The sequence below is a fragment of the Miscanthus floridulus genome, chromosome 7 (genome assembly GCF_019320115.1).
Source record: "Miscanthus floridulus cultivar M001 chromosome 7, ASM1932011v1, whole genome shotgun sequence".
NCBI classification, from domain to species: Eukaryota; Viridiplantae; Streptophyta; class Magnoliopsida; order Poales; family Poaceae; genus Miscanthus; species Miscanthus floridulus.
Window position 1 is genome coordinate 76,613,955 of NC_089586.1, and position 14,783 is coordinate 76,628,737.

General features: G+C 48.4%; 1 protein-coding gene and 1 pseudogene across 1 annotated transcript; both read right to left on the bottom strand.

The window, feature by feature from the left end:
* Nucleotides 1-1,096: 1,096 nt before the first annotated feature.
* On the bottom strand, nucleotides 1,097-5,857 carry LOC136463495 (basic leucine zipper 19-like). Its single transcript, XM_066462489.1, has 5 exons — nucleotides 5,738-5,857; nucleotides 4,960-5,606; nucleotides 2,660-2,735; nucleotides 2,445-2,571; nucleotides 1,097-1,540 (listed from the first exon to the last, which is right to left on the bottom strand). Exons 2-5 carry the CDS (start codon nucleotides 5,517-5,519, stop codon nucleotides 1,338-1,340), a joined length of 966 nt encoding a protein of 321 aa, XP_066318586.1. The 5' UTR covers nucleotides 5,520-5,606; nucleotides 5,738-5,857; the 3' UTR covers nucleotides 1,097-1,337.
* Nucleotides 5,858-8,781: 2,924 nt separating this feature from the next.
* On the bottom strand, nucleotides 8,782-14,783 carry LOC136467111 (uncharacterized; annotated as a pseudogene).

Here is a 14,783-nt window from a genome sequence, read left to right on the forward strand (position 1 = left end):
GATCAATGAATCAGCAGGCTGCCTCAGACTCAACACAACCTCAGGCCTCAGTAGGCTCGCAAAAGCAGAGGCATCATGAATCTTTGGTTCTAGGCCTCTATGCAGGTTGGTAGCCACTGGAAAGCATGGAAAATTATTTGACACCGAATCTTCTCTCTTCCCATTTTTCTCCCCACATCCGAACCATGGACCTCACTCAAGCGTCAATCCATCTCTTGTTGTGCATCAAGCCATCAAGCGGTTTAATAAAAACTGCAGTCTGCTATAGTAAAGCTTATCTACAAGCCATCGTCTAAGAGCATCTCCAAAGAGTTTGTCAAATTTTGCTTGGCAAATCTTATGATTTGCCAACTCCCAAAATTATATGCCAAGTAAAAAAACAATCCATCTCCAAGAGTTTGGCATTTTTGACTTGGTAAAATAAAAAACCCCGTTAACAAAACGAAGAGGCCCGCTAAGCGAACGAAGAGCCCCGCTAAACGAACGAAGAGCCCCGGATGCCAAGCCGTATACGCGCGCGTATATTTGCGCGCGCGGAGGGAAGATTTGCCAAGTTGCTATTGATGCCAAGTTGTTTTGCCAAACTGTTGGAGGCTATTTTTTCTTGTTTTGCCAAAATTATATGGATGCCAAGTTGAGATAGCAAACTCTTGGAGATGCTCTAAAAACTGTCTTCCATACAAAAGTGGTGTTTATAATTGGAGAAAGATTCGTCAAAGAGATGCCTTGCACATTATTGTACACTCACCTTCCACCATGTCCACTTTGCAGAGGGGCCATCTTGCATCTGAGCAGGGCTCCATGGCCGCCCTCCATTTTTCGTGTATCGTATTGAGGCCTCTTGGTTTCCATTCTTAGATACAAAGATGCATTCCCGTGAGACCATGGCCACCACACAGAGAATGTAGTAACAACAGGAAATCATCTTACCACCAACACAACTTGAAATATGCACCATTAAAGCCTACGAATGGCAATAGATATAGCAATCAGAAGAAACCACAATGAAAGAGCGACCTTGGCCCAACACATGGATTGAGAGATGGTCTGCAACTTTACTGCAATATGCTGGAGCATCAAACGAGTAGATCGCAGCTGCTAAACGGCAGGCCAAAGCTTGCTCCACTTCATATCAGTTTTCAAATCTGGGAGTCAACTGCAGCACTCTACGAGATACTAAGCTGATAACCTCTGTAAATTTCCGAGAAAGCGACTGATACACCCTACTCTCCTAGTCAAAGATGGGCCCTCAAATCTATGCCTGGGTAAGGTTAGCGAAAAGTTATCTAGGGTAACACCTCGATTTATCTTCTGAGGGGGGTTAGGGCCAGCTGCTGTCACAGACCATAGCCGCCACTTGGGGAGACAGAGCTGCCGTTCAGGTTGAGCCTTGCCATGTCAGGCATCTGCCAATTGACTGCAGACACGTCTGCTCCGAAGGAGCTTGGGTCATAACAGGAAGTGACGCTTCTGCTCCGGCGGTGACGGGCAGACATCTGCTTCAACCTTTCAGCTTCATTCTTTAGGGCCTGCGTCTGACCTGCAGATTCCATTTCAAAAGCATTTCATTTAGGCAAGATTGAACCATGTTCTGGAACCATCATACTTTAGCTAGATAATCACAATATTTCATACTCATTGACAAACATTAGGAAGGAGTACCAAATAGTTCAAACCTAGTATTGGTAGATACAATAATGCAAAAAATATTTATTTTTGTCTGGGAATGAATTACCAAAGGAACTACAGAAACAATTTGAATATGCTAAAACTATATTTCAGATTATCCCTATGAAAACAATTCAACAGAAATTCCTGGCACACTGTAGATCAAGCTATAATGTTAAAATTGAGAAAAGGGAAAAAAAGCTATCATCAACAGCAAGTTATTTAGTCTGAACTTAAAACCTGAAAGGGGGTTACCAACCCTCCGCGGACTATATCTGCAATGTTTTTTTTTGGGATTTTATTTAATGTTAACAGAGTCATGGACATAGCACCTGGCTATGATTAGCTGAACAAGAGCAGAAGGCTTTTATGATTATTGGCCAAAATACTGAAGAATAAATGATGGTAACTGTTCCTACTATTGTGTGGAGGTAAAACCCACAAACACAATTAAAAGAACGGCCAATGTTGGGTAGGTAGTTAGTTACTAAAAGGCAAGATATGTGAAGTTCAGGAGCCTATGTAAATATCTAATTACTATTTTATCGAACACCATTGAACTGCATTTAACATTTGAGCACAACTTGCACCAAAGTTGAACCAGAAGCATGCTACTGAATCAAATAATCACGATAAAAATACTGTCACGTTATTTCCTTGCTGCACAACTACAAATATTCAATGAACAACATGTTACTAAAAGGATGCATAGTCTAAATTATACTCTAAAGTAGCTCTAATAACTCAAAAAAGAGCACGATGTTTCTCAAACATACCATCCTTAATCAGTTTTGCATGCTGAAGACTGGAAATCTGCATCCTCAGTTGCTTGTTTTCCATTGATAGAGCATTATGAAGCTGGAAAAGTGATGACACTCTGACAGCCAAATCATCTCCCATGTTCTGGAAAGAATAAAATGGCATTATTCTCATAAAACAAGTACTATGAAACCCACGACATTAAAATAAAATAAAAGATCAACATAATTACCTGAAGTGAGTCAACAGTTCTTTCAAGTTCAGCAATGTATTGAAGTTTCCGGACCCTAGATCTTTGTCCTGAACGCCTGCAAAAGTGTTGATTTGCTGAGTAGGCATCAATACCGAAACTCAAAGGACATGACATGTTCTCTCTTGCCTTGTAATGTTTCAACTAGAAAAGTTCAACATCCATCAAACATGAATTGTTTAAGTATGAAACCTAAACTATTGTGCAGGAAAAGAACTACAATATTAGAAATGTGTGTGGTGCGAATGTAAAGATAATATATTGACTTGGTAACATCAAACCCATAAATTGAAACCATAGTCATGAATTTCTGTGAGTAGAGCAGTAAACATCAGGACAGTCATAGCTTGAATATCAGCCCTCATTGATTCGATAAATGATATAGCAAAAAAGCATACCCAGTAAAGCAGAAAATGTGATTTAGCATAAAAACATTAATCCATTAAAAGGCACACATTCCAATTTTTCTAGCATTGTTTAGAACTGATTGAATGGGCATACCCAGTGCAGAGAGCTCCCGCTCTGTGCGGGGTCTGGGGAAGGATGTCAGTGGCAAGCCTTACCCTCGCCTGTGCAATGCGAGGAGACCGCGACTCGAACCCGGGACCTTCCGGTCACAGGCGGTAAGACTCTACCGCTTGCACCAGGCCCGCCCTTCTTAGAACTGATTGAATGTGTCCAACACAATGGGAAGATGCGACACCAATAACAAAGAAAGCTTTTTTTAAAAAAAGGGCGTACCCAGTTCAGAGAGCTCCCGCTCTGTGCGGAGTCTGGGGAAGGGTGTCAGTGGCAAGCCTTACCCTCGCCTGTGCAATGCGAGGAGACCGCGACTCGAACCCAGGACCTTCCGGTCACAAGCGGTAAGACTCTACCGCTTGCACCAAGCCCGCCCTTCTCTAAACTAATTGCTTAGCATTGGAAGCTACCACTAATTTAGTTAGCATATTTAGTGACTCTAATTTAATTAGCCAACTATAATCGGTGTTGGATGGCCGATCGCCTCACCAAGCGCGGGCAGCCCCACCAGCCTGCTTGCCCTCTCTGTGATCAGGCTGAGGAGACTATCCAGCTCATCCTAATATCCTGTGTGTTTACCCAGCAGGTTTGGACTTTGGTCTTTCAGAAACTTTCCATGACGGCTTTGGCACCTCCGGTCGATGCAACTCATTCCTTCAGATGGTGGGGGAACACCATCAGAAATAACCCAAATGATGCGCAAGGGGCTGAATTCCCTTATTATTTTGTTGGCCTGGGAAGTATGGAAATTTAGGAGTGCTTGTGCGTTTGAGGGTCTTTCTCCAAATATTCAGAGCCTTCTACAGAAGGTCGATAATGAATGCAGCTCTTGGCGCATGGCAGGGGCCTCTGACCTCCAGGACCTGCTCCTAAGGTCGAATGACACACAACCTTAGTTTCTGGTTGGGTTGGCCGTGTCCTATTTTCAATGGTGTGTCCTTTGTAGCTAACATGGCTTGTGTGGTGTGGGTTTGGGTGGGGCTGTTCTCGCGTTGCTCTTGTATTCCTTTTCCTCTCTTAATGACATGACATGCAGCTATCCTGTGTAGTTTGAGAAGAAAAAAAATACTCCCTCCATTCCAAATTGTAAGTCGTTCTGGATTTTGTAGATACATATCTTTTACTTTGTATCTAGACAAAATGTATATTTAGGTGCGTAGCAAAAGGTATGTATATAGAAAAGCCAGAATGGCTTACAATTTGGAATGGAGGGAGTAGTAAATATATTTCTCGTATAATGATGTTCAGGCTCCCTTTTAATTGTACAGACTTTGTAATGTACGCATCTTGGAAAAATAAGAATTCTGATTGACACATAACATAGACTAACTGCTGGACAATCTCGGGAGTAGTATTATAAAACTAAAGGAAATTGTTGCTTTTACAATATTCAAGCAATGAGGATTTACGAACTAACTTTTGAAGACAACACATGCCCACATGGTTTGAACTACTTATGCTGCCGAGATCATATGACAATAAATTCTACCTGGCATTGCTACTGCTGGTGACATAAGTCAAAACTATCAGTGTCACACAATTAGAAGCACCATCAGTTAATTTAATTTCTGCAGAGCAGCAGTGTCATGTTCCTTTTCAGTTGGCATCTGCATTTGATATAATTTATACATTTCTCGCATTTTCACTACAAATTCCAGTTTAGTAAAAGCAACAGTGCTATTGATTGGCAGAAACCGCTACCTTCTGAAAGAGAACATTTGAAGAAAGTACTTTAGATATTTCACTCACAAACATAAGTGTACCTTTTAAATGACTTGTCTTGATCAGGATGGCCAAAAGCATCACAGGCATCAGCAGTTCCACTGGCCACATTACCATTCACACCACTGGAGGCATCGATGGTCAGGTACTGCAAGGGGTTGCTGGGGACATTCTCAAGCACAGCATTGACCATGGAACTCTCTGAAGATGTCAGCCTACTCTTCTGTCTTGGCGAATTCGGACCATAAACACAGCTAGCGTCGACCACAGAACCGCTTTCACCACCTTCGCCAGCATCCAACAAGTCCTCAGCTTCACCACCTGAGTTTAGATCACCTTCCTCAATTGGATAAATTGGGCTTTGGAATGTCGACAGCGCATCCAAGATGGCATCAGAATCGCTACAGGCCCTTCTGAGAGGAGGAAGCTTGGGAGCTTTCCCAGAATCTGCAAGGAGATCATCGAGCCAGCATGGCGGTTCACCAAAGAACGGATCCCCAGATGGAAACCTGCAGCTCTGCGTGAACATGCTGTCATCCCTTCGAGTGATCTGAGGACCCAGCGGTGGGCAGCGGGGTGGGAGGTGGGGTGACCGAGACATGGCGAGAACAAGTCCTCGTATCTTTGATGGCCTTCCTCTTTTGACTCTGCTAAGTAACTAGAGCCAATCGAACATCCCTTGCGTTCTCTGTTCATATGAAAAACCAGCAGCTTTGGGTCAGATCCGAATATAAATAGCCTGCATTAGGGTTTAGGGAGGGTTTGGGGTGCTCGATTTCGCACAGCAGGAAGGGAAGGGAAGGGAAGTGGCTGGCATACCTGGCGGATGCTTGTCTCCGGCGAAAGAGCCGATGAAGACCTGGCGAAGGTCGGCGCCGCCAAGTGAAAGAGGGTTCAGGGGGGTGTGAGTAGGGAGGGGGGAGAAAGGAAAGGGACGCGTGATTCGGGTGAACGCAACAGTCGAGGACGCGGTTGATGAACGCAAACGCAACGGCCTCGAAGTTGGCGGCGGAATGGAATGGGCCTTCAGGCCTTGCGGTGCAGTCCTGGCTCATGGGCTGTCAGTTTCACTGGATAGAATTTCGGAAAAAAGGTTCATCTGACCATCTAAGATTCAAATAATTCACAACATCAGTTCCAAATGATTTTTGAAAAAAATCTGACAGCGGTTTCATATTTGTAAGCTAAAACAAAATTTATATATTGTTTCTAAGATTAAATTGGATATAGGATTTTTAATTATATTTACTTTTCAAAAAGAAACATTTGGATAATTTTATAAAAAAAAATATTTCTATAATCTTTTTATAAAGTCTACTTGATCTCCTCGGATTTTCGACATAGCCTGATTTGCCTTCCTCATGGCTAGAGTTGCAACTGGAAATTCCCTATTGGGGAATGGCTCCCCATCACCATCCTCATGGGGAGGAAAAATCCCTGTTCCCGTCTCTGTGAAGCTTGCGGGGGAGAATTTGGCTCCCGTCCCTGTCCCGTAGGGGAATAATCTCCACATGAATCCTCATCCGTCTGTCCCCACCTCGCTACATCTCGGAATATAGATAGCAATTCAAATTCAACACAAAAGCAAGTAATAATTTCTAGTACAAATGTATCATTGATGGACTGCAATGTACACTTATAGTCCATCGTTAATACGCTAGCAAAAATACATAAAAAAAACTACATACTACTTAACAATTACATCACAAATTTTAGTGACATACATGCATATGAGAAATGGGACGAGGACAGGGGGGCAGAGAACCGTCCATTCCCCACCAACACCGTCAGGAATGTCGTTTCCTTCGTTTAAATTCTCGTTGGGGTGGGGGATTTGCCCTGTCTCTATCTCCTAATAGAGGAATTTCCTATGGGGAATCAAGGCCCATTGACATCCCTACGTAGTTTTCGTGACACCATGTCACACAAAACCGACGGTTTCAAAAGATTGAGAAGCCCAAAATACTAATTTTCTGTTTGGGGGAGACTAGCCGGACTTTGGCGAAAGTTGGAAGGTCAAATGAACTTTTTTTCCTTGCACCTTCACTTAACATTTTGGCACAACACATTAGCTAGCTCCCAAGCCCGGGAAAATTGGAAGGCAGGCGGTCGCCAATGCTAAAGGCAGGGTGCTTCTACGTTTTTGTTGATAATAACAAACTTCATTGCTTTAACAACATCTTACAGAGAGGAGCCTAAACGGCTGCCAATTTACATTGATGAGTGCTTCCGTAATGGGACACTGATAGAGGTGGGCAAAGTGAGTACAAGTGAAAAAAAAAACTGAGACTGTGCTAAAGCCTTTGATGCTTGATGAGCAAGAATGTGGGCTGTGGAGTTCAAAGACCTATTAATCTTATACACTTTGTGATCAATATTTCTATTGAAGTTAATGAAGGAGCATGTCAAAGGCTTGATTCTCCAGTCTGGTGGAGAAGAGTGGTTCTCAGAGTTGAAGAAGTGCACTAGCAGATATGACATGCTTTTGAGTAGGAGTCGTTTCACAAGTTCTGCTCCCAAAGCTAAACCCGCAGCCTCTGCCATCAGCACTGAAGTAACCTGTGATATTTTGGCCTGTATGTAGATGAAATGAGTTGGAGAAATTCCTGTAATGGTAAGTAGAATTCCAATCCCTGCTGTTCTCTCTGTTGCAGTAGTCTGATCTGGGCGTAGAGATGCATCAGAGAAACAACGAGGTCCAGGTAACCTTGCAGGGATGGACACCAAATAATTTGGTGCACTGCCCTGTTGTAGCTGATCTCCTGCAAAGAAATTGTTCGTACCTTGGAGTCTCAGTTGCAAGTTGTAGGCCTGTTGTGTATGTGTAGATGCAGGCATCAGAGTATGTAGTACTGCTTCTCTAGAGTTTGTCCCCCTTGTTTGATTTGCCTTCAATGTTGTATGTGTTCCTGTTTCACCTGCATCAGAAGTAAGACATATACCTTGTAGTTCTGCATGCGTAGCGTGGAGGACCTGCGACAGTCCATGACTTTTTGTTGAATCTAATATCATTCATGGCCTTCCATATATGCTAGATAAACTATCTCTCGTCGCTAGCCGGAAGCCGTATCTCCCATTGACGCGGTGTGTATGGACTATGAAGCCATGCACCATCTTTTTCATGAATCGAAGAGAACCAATCACTCCAATTAGTATGTCTTCAATAATTTCTCATTCCCCACTCACAAATCTCATTGTTCCTCAATTGGAAGACTCATTGGTTAATATAGCGGGCAGCTCTCCTGCCGGTTCGTTTCAAAAAAAAAAAAGAGAGAGACTTAGGCTTTTCATTGTTCCACAATTGGAAGGACCACGCGCAATAGAACTGTCATAAACTTGAGATTATGTGAAGTTACCTGCCTGAATGACTGAATTTATCAGAGGAGTAATAACAAGTGTTTAGTAGTTGGCACAATTTAATTGAGCGTGCCCTATGGTAGAACAAACATATTACTACTAAACAACAGATCCAAAATAACTAATTTGTTCAGGTCAAGTGAAGCTGACGTGATTTTCAGGTTGATTTATCCAAAATGGCCGGTAAGTTTTTTTGAAAATTTTATCAGCAGTTCCCATAAATTAAAATTTAAAATACATAGGAAATGTCAGAGAAAGAGTTAACATCCGCATCTGGGACAAGAAACTTATTATCGTTGATAAATGTACCATCTTGTTTTCGTCTTCATCAGAATAAAGTGTATATAATACTAAAAAGTTCATATTGATCCTTTGCTTCACTAGAACTCCTACACCAGAACTTTAAATCCCTATAATTTGCATATTTGGTTATATTTCAGTTTACCGGGAAAAAATAGGGAGCCCAAGGCACCAATTTCCTATATCTCATGATTTCATGAATAAAATCACACTTTCTTCGCAAGAGTTCGCTGTTTCGTGCCATGCTCCACAACTTTCTCTTCAACATGAAGGCCCTTTCTTCGCCTCACAGAATTCATGAGCTTCTTGGCCAGGTTTGGTCCAATGCTTGAGCCATCACCGAATTCTTCAATCTCCTCCGGAGTTTTCGGGGTAAAGAAGGGGTCCTGAGGGATAACTTCCCAGTGGCTAAATGCTGGAACCGCACTAGCTGCACCTGACGTTCGCTTCCTAAGTTTCTCAGAGAAATCAGAGCTTTCGGCAACTGGCAAGTGAGCTTGCACTGTGAACAAAGATGTTCCTTCTTGCATCTCTTCTTTCAGAACCTTGGCCCGACAATCACCCAGAACAGCAAAGGCTGCACCTAACTGCTCCGTCGGTGTGGTCAATTCACAAAAGTACATTGGTTCCACGAGCCTTGGCATGCTTTGAAGAACAGCTTCTCGGCATGCTTCCTTCACTGCAGTAATTACTTGCCCAGTGAAGATGTTGTCATCGGAGCGAATTACAACATCAGAGTTGCTGGACAGAAGGTAGGGCTCAACAATGAATGCCACACCCCTCATAGGTTCATCGCATATGGGACCTGCATTTGTGGCAAACTGAAAACCTGAGACGATGCTGTTCCTTAGCGCATCAGAATCGAGAGAATATGTCGATGTCTCTGTTTCAGTTTCAGTGGCATTTTTAGCTTCTGCATCAGGTGCACGCGGAAACCCCAATCTCTCTGATACATGGCACCTACCACTCACAAGAATACCTTCCTTTCCATTTGGGCTTGCTGTGACACCACATTTTGATTCAAAGTCAGGCAAGAGAAGGAAATTTGGTCCAACATGTGAAGGACCTAGGGCCCAGATTCTCTGAAGGTATCCAAACAATGTCTTCCTATACCTCTCAAGCTTCTCCCTTTCCACTTGTCCAGAGATCGCTTCCAATTCAGTGTCAATGGCACAGATCAAGCGTTGCCTAAGCATGGTTGTAGCTGTAGAAATAGAACTACCACCATCCTGAGCCAAGTGTGAACTCTCCCCATCGATGATTTGACCAAGTAATTCTTCACTTTCGGCAAGAACCTTAGTCAGTGCATTGGGAAGCCTAATGACTTGAACTCTCACATTGAATCTCCCATTCGGAGTGGTTCTCTCAACAAACCTCAGTTGAACCTTCATGCTTCACAGTAAGCCAACAGCTTCTCCTTGGATGGTCTCCTTGAATGACACTGACGGCTTTGAGACCCCCAGCTGGACCTTGGCGAACCTCTCCTGCAAATCCTTGATGCAGCGATCCAAATGTACCTGGCCAGCTGCATCAAGGACATGCTCGCCCCTCTGCGAGACCGTGTACACAACCAACGGGTCTGCCTGGTTAAGAAGCTTCAGTCCTTTTACAAGGGCTCCCAGATCAACAGGGTTGGAGGGCTCAACGGCGACCTTGAACATCGGAGACACCTGGAACGTCATGCTCGAGAATGGCCAGCAATTCTTGGTCGACGACAGTGCTGCACTCTTCAGCACGTGCTGACCAAGGCCCTGGATCGCGACGACGTGGCCCGCAGCAACGCTGGGTACTGGCCTCAGGTCCTGCCCGAGCATCTCGTACAGGCCGTGCAGCTCCACCTCCTGCACATGCTTGCCCGCCGCGTCGTCCCCTTTTACCGGATCATATAGCGGAGACAGGACGAACACCTTCTTCCCTGCACGGAGTACCCCGCTGAAGACCCTCGCGAAGGCCAAGAAGCACCCCCCCCCCCCCCCCCCCCCCCTCTGGCTCCGACTCGCTATGGATCAGCAGCTCCTCTCCTTTAAGCCCCTTGGACGGCAGCATCGTGTACGGCAACGCAAACATCTTGGACACGAACACCACAATGGGCGCGCTGGCGCTGGCGCTGCAGGCCGCCACACAGCTCCTCACCAACTCAGCCTCAGCAACAATGCTGCAGGTGTGGTTGGCGGCAGCAGTCCTCATCTCGGGCATAAGCCTTGCCACTCTGAACGCCTGGGCGGCGACAGGGTCGGGCGTGCACTCGACGAGCATCTCCATGACCGAGTCCGCGAGCGGCAGCCACGCCCGCATCACGGCATGCAACGACACCTTGGGGTTTTCGCTGTTCAGCTCCCGCGGCGACACCACCAGCTTGAAGAAGGAGACCACATTGTCGTCCATCCACTTGGCGCTATTTGGTCTCATGCCTCTCTGGTACACCTTCCACAGAGGCCTGAGCACGTACTCCACGAACATGGGCTGCTGGTCCTCGCCGCTGCCCGTGGCCTCCTTACTCGAAGGCAGAGGCAGAACCGCCTTCTTCTTCTTGTCTATGTAGTACGGTCCCCAGAAGCCCATGAGCAGCTTGGACCTGCTAGCGCCCGTCTTCTGGGCGTACAGGTCGGCAAAGCGGTGGATGCGGAAGCCCCAGCCGTCGCGGGCGCAGGCGAAGACGACGTTGCCCTTCTGGGGATGGAAGGCGTCGCCCTCGTCATCGTCCTCCTCGCCGCCGCCCGCGCGCTGGCCGTCTTTGTCGTCCTGGAGCGAGGAGGAGTAGTACCCGGAGCGCAGCGTGGAGTAGATGGAGTTAGCCTCGTCGAGGATGCCGCGGAGGCGCGCGTAATAAGCGTCCTCGGGCGAGAGGAGGATGAGCCCGCTAATTTTAGTATGTAGAAGGTAATTGGCGGGAGGAGCTCGAACTGGTCCATGGAGACCTCTGCGGACCGATCTCGCCGCTAACTCCAGCCCGGAACGTCTACTTCCTTCTACTCATTGATGACATGAGCCGTTTTATGTGGCTCACGCTTTTGCGCACGAAGGCGGATGCGCCGGCGGCGATCATGGCGTTCCAGGCTCGTGCCGAGCACGAGACTGGCAAGAAACTGAAGGTGCTTCGCATTGATAATGGTGGTGAGTTCACTTCGGTTGAGTTTGGTGAGCACTGTGCAGGAGAAGGGATCCAACGCCATCACTCGGCGCCGTACTCGCCACAGCAAAATGGCGTCGTAGAGCGCCGGAATCAGATGATCGTGGGGATGACCAGGAGCATCCTGCGCTCCCGCGGCATGCCCGGGCACTTCTGGGGAGAGGCGGTGCACACCGCTGTCTACCTGCTCAACCGGGCGCCGACGAGTGCGCTCGACGGGATGACACCGTACCAGGCATGGTATGGGAAGAAGCCGCCATTACATTTCCTCAAAGTGTTCGGGTGCGTGGCCTACATCAAGCGCCTCCGCCCGCACATCAGCAAGCTCGACGATCACGGGCAAAAGGTCGTCTTCATCGGCTACGAAGATGGGTCAAAGGCGTACCGCTTCTACGACCCCAGCACGGAGCGTGTCCACATCTCGCGCGATGTCGTCTTTGACGAGGGCGCGCGCTGGGAGTGGGGTGAGTCATCAGCAAGCCCCGAGCTGGAGCCGTTCACCGTCGAGTATGAGTACCAGCTCAGGCGGGAACATCCGGAGCCTCGGTCCGCGAGTTCGTCTTCACCTATGCCAGCATCCCCGCGCACGCCGGAGGTACAGCCTGCGTCACCACCTCCAACTACTCCCAGCGCCTCCACGGAGGTGCAGGTCGAGTTCGTGACGCCGCTCACCACCGACGACAACCTCGACGCTGATGATGACAAGGACGTGGAGCACCGGTACAGAACGCTCGACAATGTTCTGGGCACGAACGCCATGCCCGGGCTGGCTGACCGTGAAGTAGGGGAAGCCGAGCTGCACAACGTCAGTGTGGAGGAGCCCAAGTCCCTGAAGGATGCAGGCGATGAACCAAACTGGACTGCCGCGATGGAGGAGGAGATGAAGTCGATCCGCGACAACAACACTTGGTCGCTGGTGGAGCTCCCGCACGGACATCACGCCATCGGTTTGAAGTGGGTGTACAAAGTGAAGCGCGACGAGAACGGGAGCATCGTCAAGCACAAAAGCCCGCCTTGTCGCCAAGGCCTACGTGCAACGTCCCGGCATCGACTTCGAAGAGGTGTTCGCTCCCGTCGCTCGACTGGAGTCGGTGCGCCTGCTCCTCGCCATCGTGGCGCACTATGGTTGGGGCGTTCATCATATGGACGTCAAATCGGTGTTCCTGGATGGGAGCTCCAGGAGGAGGTGTGCGTCCAACAGCCCCCTGGGTTCGTCGACGAGAAGCACAAGCATAAGGTGCTTCAACTCCACAAAGCACTGTATGGACTCCGTCGGGCTCCACGGGCTTGGAACCAGAAGCTTGACAGCTCGCTGATGGGACTCGGCTTCACCCGCTGCATCAACGAACATGAGATGTAGCCTGATCGTGGGCGTGTACGTTGATGATCTAATCATCACTGGAGGTGATGCAGGTGCTATGAGAAGGTTCAAGGCACAGATGATGAACACCTTCCGCATGAGCGACTTTGGGCTTCTCTCCTACTATCTCGGCCTGGAGGTGACGCAGGGAGCCCACGGGATCATGCTCCGTCAAGGTGCCTACGCCATCAAGATCCTCGAGAAGGCGGGGCTGACAGCTTGCAATCCAAGTACTACACCCATGGAGATGAAGCTGAAGCTGTTGAAGGAGGGGTCGACGCCGAGTGTGGATGCTACTGAGTACCGTAGCCTCATCAGGAGCCTCAGGTACCTGTGCAACTCCAGACCCGACTTGGCGTATGCTGCGGATTATCTCAGTCGCTTCATGGAGGCACCACGTCAAGAGCACCTCGCCGTTGTCAAGCGCGTCCTACGCTATGTGGCAGGGACGTTGCATTGGGGCCTGCACTACCATCCCGGAAGGAAGAATGAAGGCACTCTGAAGCTGCTGGGTTACTCCGATAGTGACCTGGCTGGAGACGTCAACGACCGGAAGAGCACCAGCGGCCTCATCTTCTTCCTTGCAGGTGGGCCGATTGCGTGGCAGTCGGCGAAGCAAAAGGTAGTCGCGTTGTCTTCCTGCGAGGCAGAATACATCGCGGCTGCAGGAGCTGCGTGCGAGGCAGTTTGGCTAGCACGCTTGTTGGCTGAGCTCGTCGGAGGAGCAGTCCTCGCGTCCAAGCTCAAGGTGGACAATAAGTCCGCCATCACATTGATGAAGAACCCTGTGCATCATGACCGGAGTAAGCATATTGATGTGAAGTTCCACTTCATCCGGGAGTGCTGCGACAGGAAGCTGATCGACATCGAGTTCGTTGGCACTGAACTGCAGCTGGGTGACATCCTCACTAAAGCGCTCGGGCACGTTCGGTTTCAGGAGCTTCGGGGTAAGATCGACATGAAGAATTTAGTTTAGTTGCTCTAGGACTTAGGAAGAGATTGTTTGAATAAGTCCTGAGCCCGCTAATTTTAGTATGTAGAAGGTAATTGGCGCCATTAGCGGCATGTCCCATGGTGTTGGGATGGCAACAGCCGATCACGAGCATGCCGTGATTATCTCAGTCATTTGTTACCTTGTAATCCTGCATGTACTTCGTTTATTTAGTAAGAAACAATCAACAGAAAAGTTGCCGCTTTGCAGCACCAAAACGTGCGTTCATTGTTCATCGTTCTCACCGAGATCGGAATTCTGACAAGGAGGTCCGTGATGAGGCGGTCGAGCTTGTTGAGGACGAGGCAGGCCGCATGCGCTCGACGAACGCCTGGCGAAGCGCGGCGTGGGTCTGGACGCGGACGCCCTTGGCCACGTCGACGACGATGAGCGCCGAGTCCGAGAGGCGCGTGGCGGCGGAGACCTCGGAGCAGAAGTCGGTGTGGCCCGGAGAGTCGATCAGGTTCACGCGGTGGACTCCCGTGGGGTGCGCGTGCCGGAGCGCGACAGAGGAGGACTTCATGGTGATGGCGTGCCGCTGCTCCTCCGGGAGGTGGTCCATGAACCGGGCGCTTCCTGCCAGCTTCGGGTGGAGGAGGCCGCTGCCGCCGGAGGCCACTAGATGGTCCGCGAGGGAGGTCTTGCCGTGGTCCACGTGTGCTAGGATGCAAGTATTGCGCACGAGGCGGGGGTCGGCCACCGACACCGACACCGCCGCCGCCGCCAT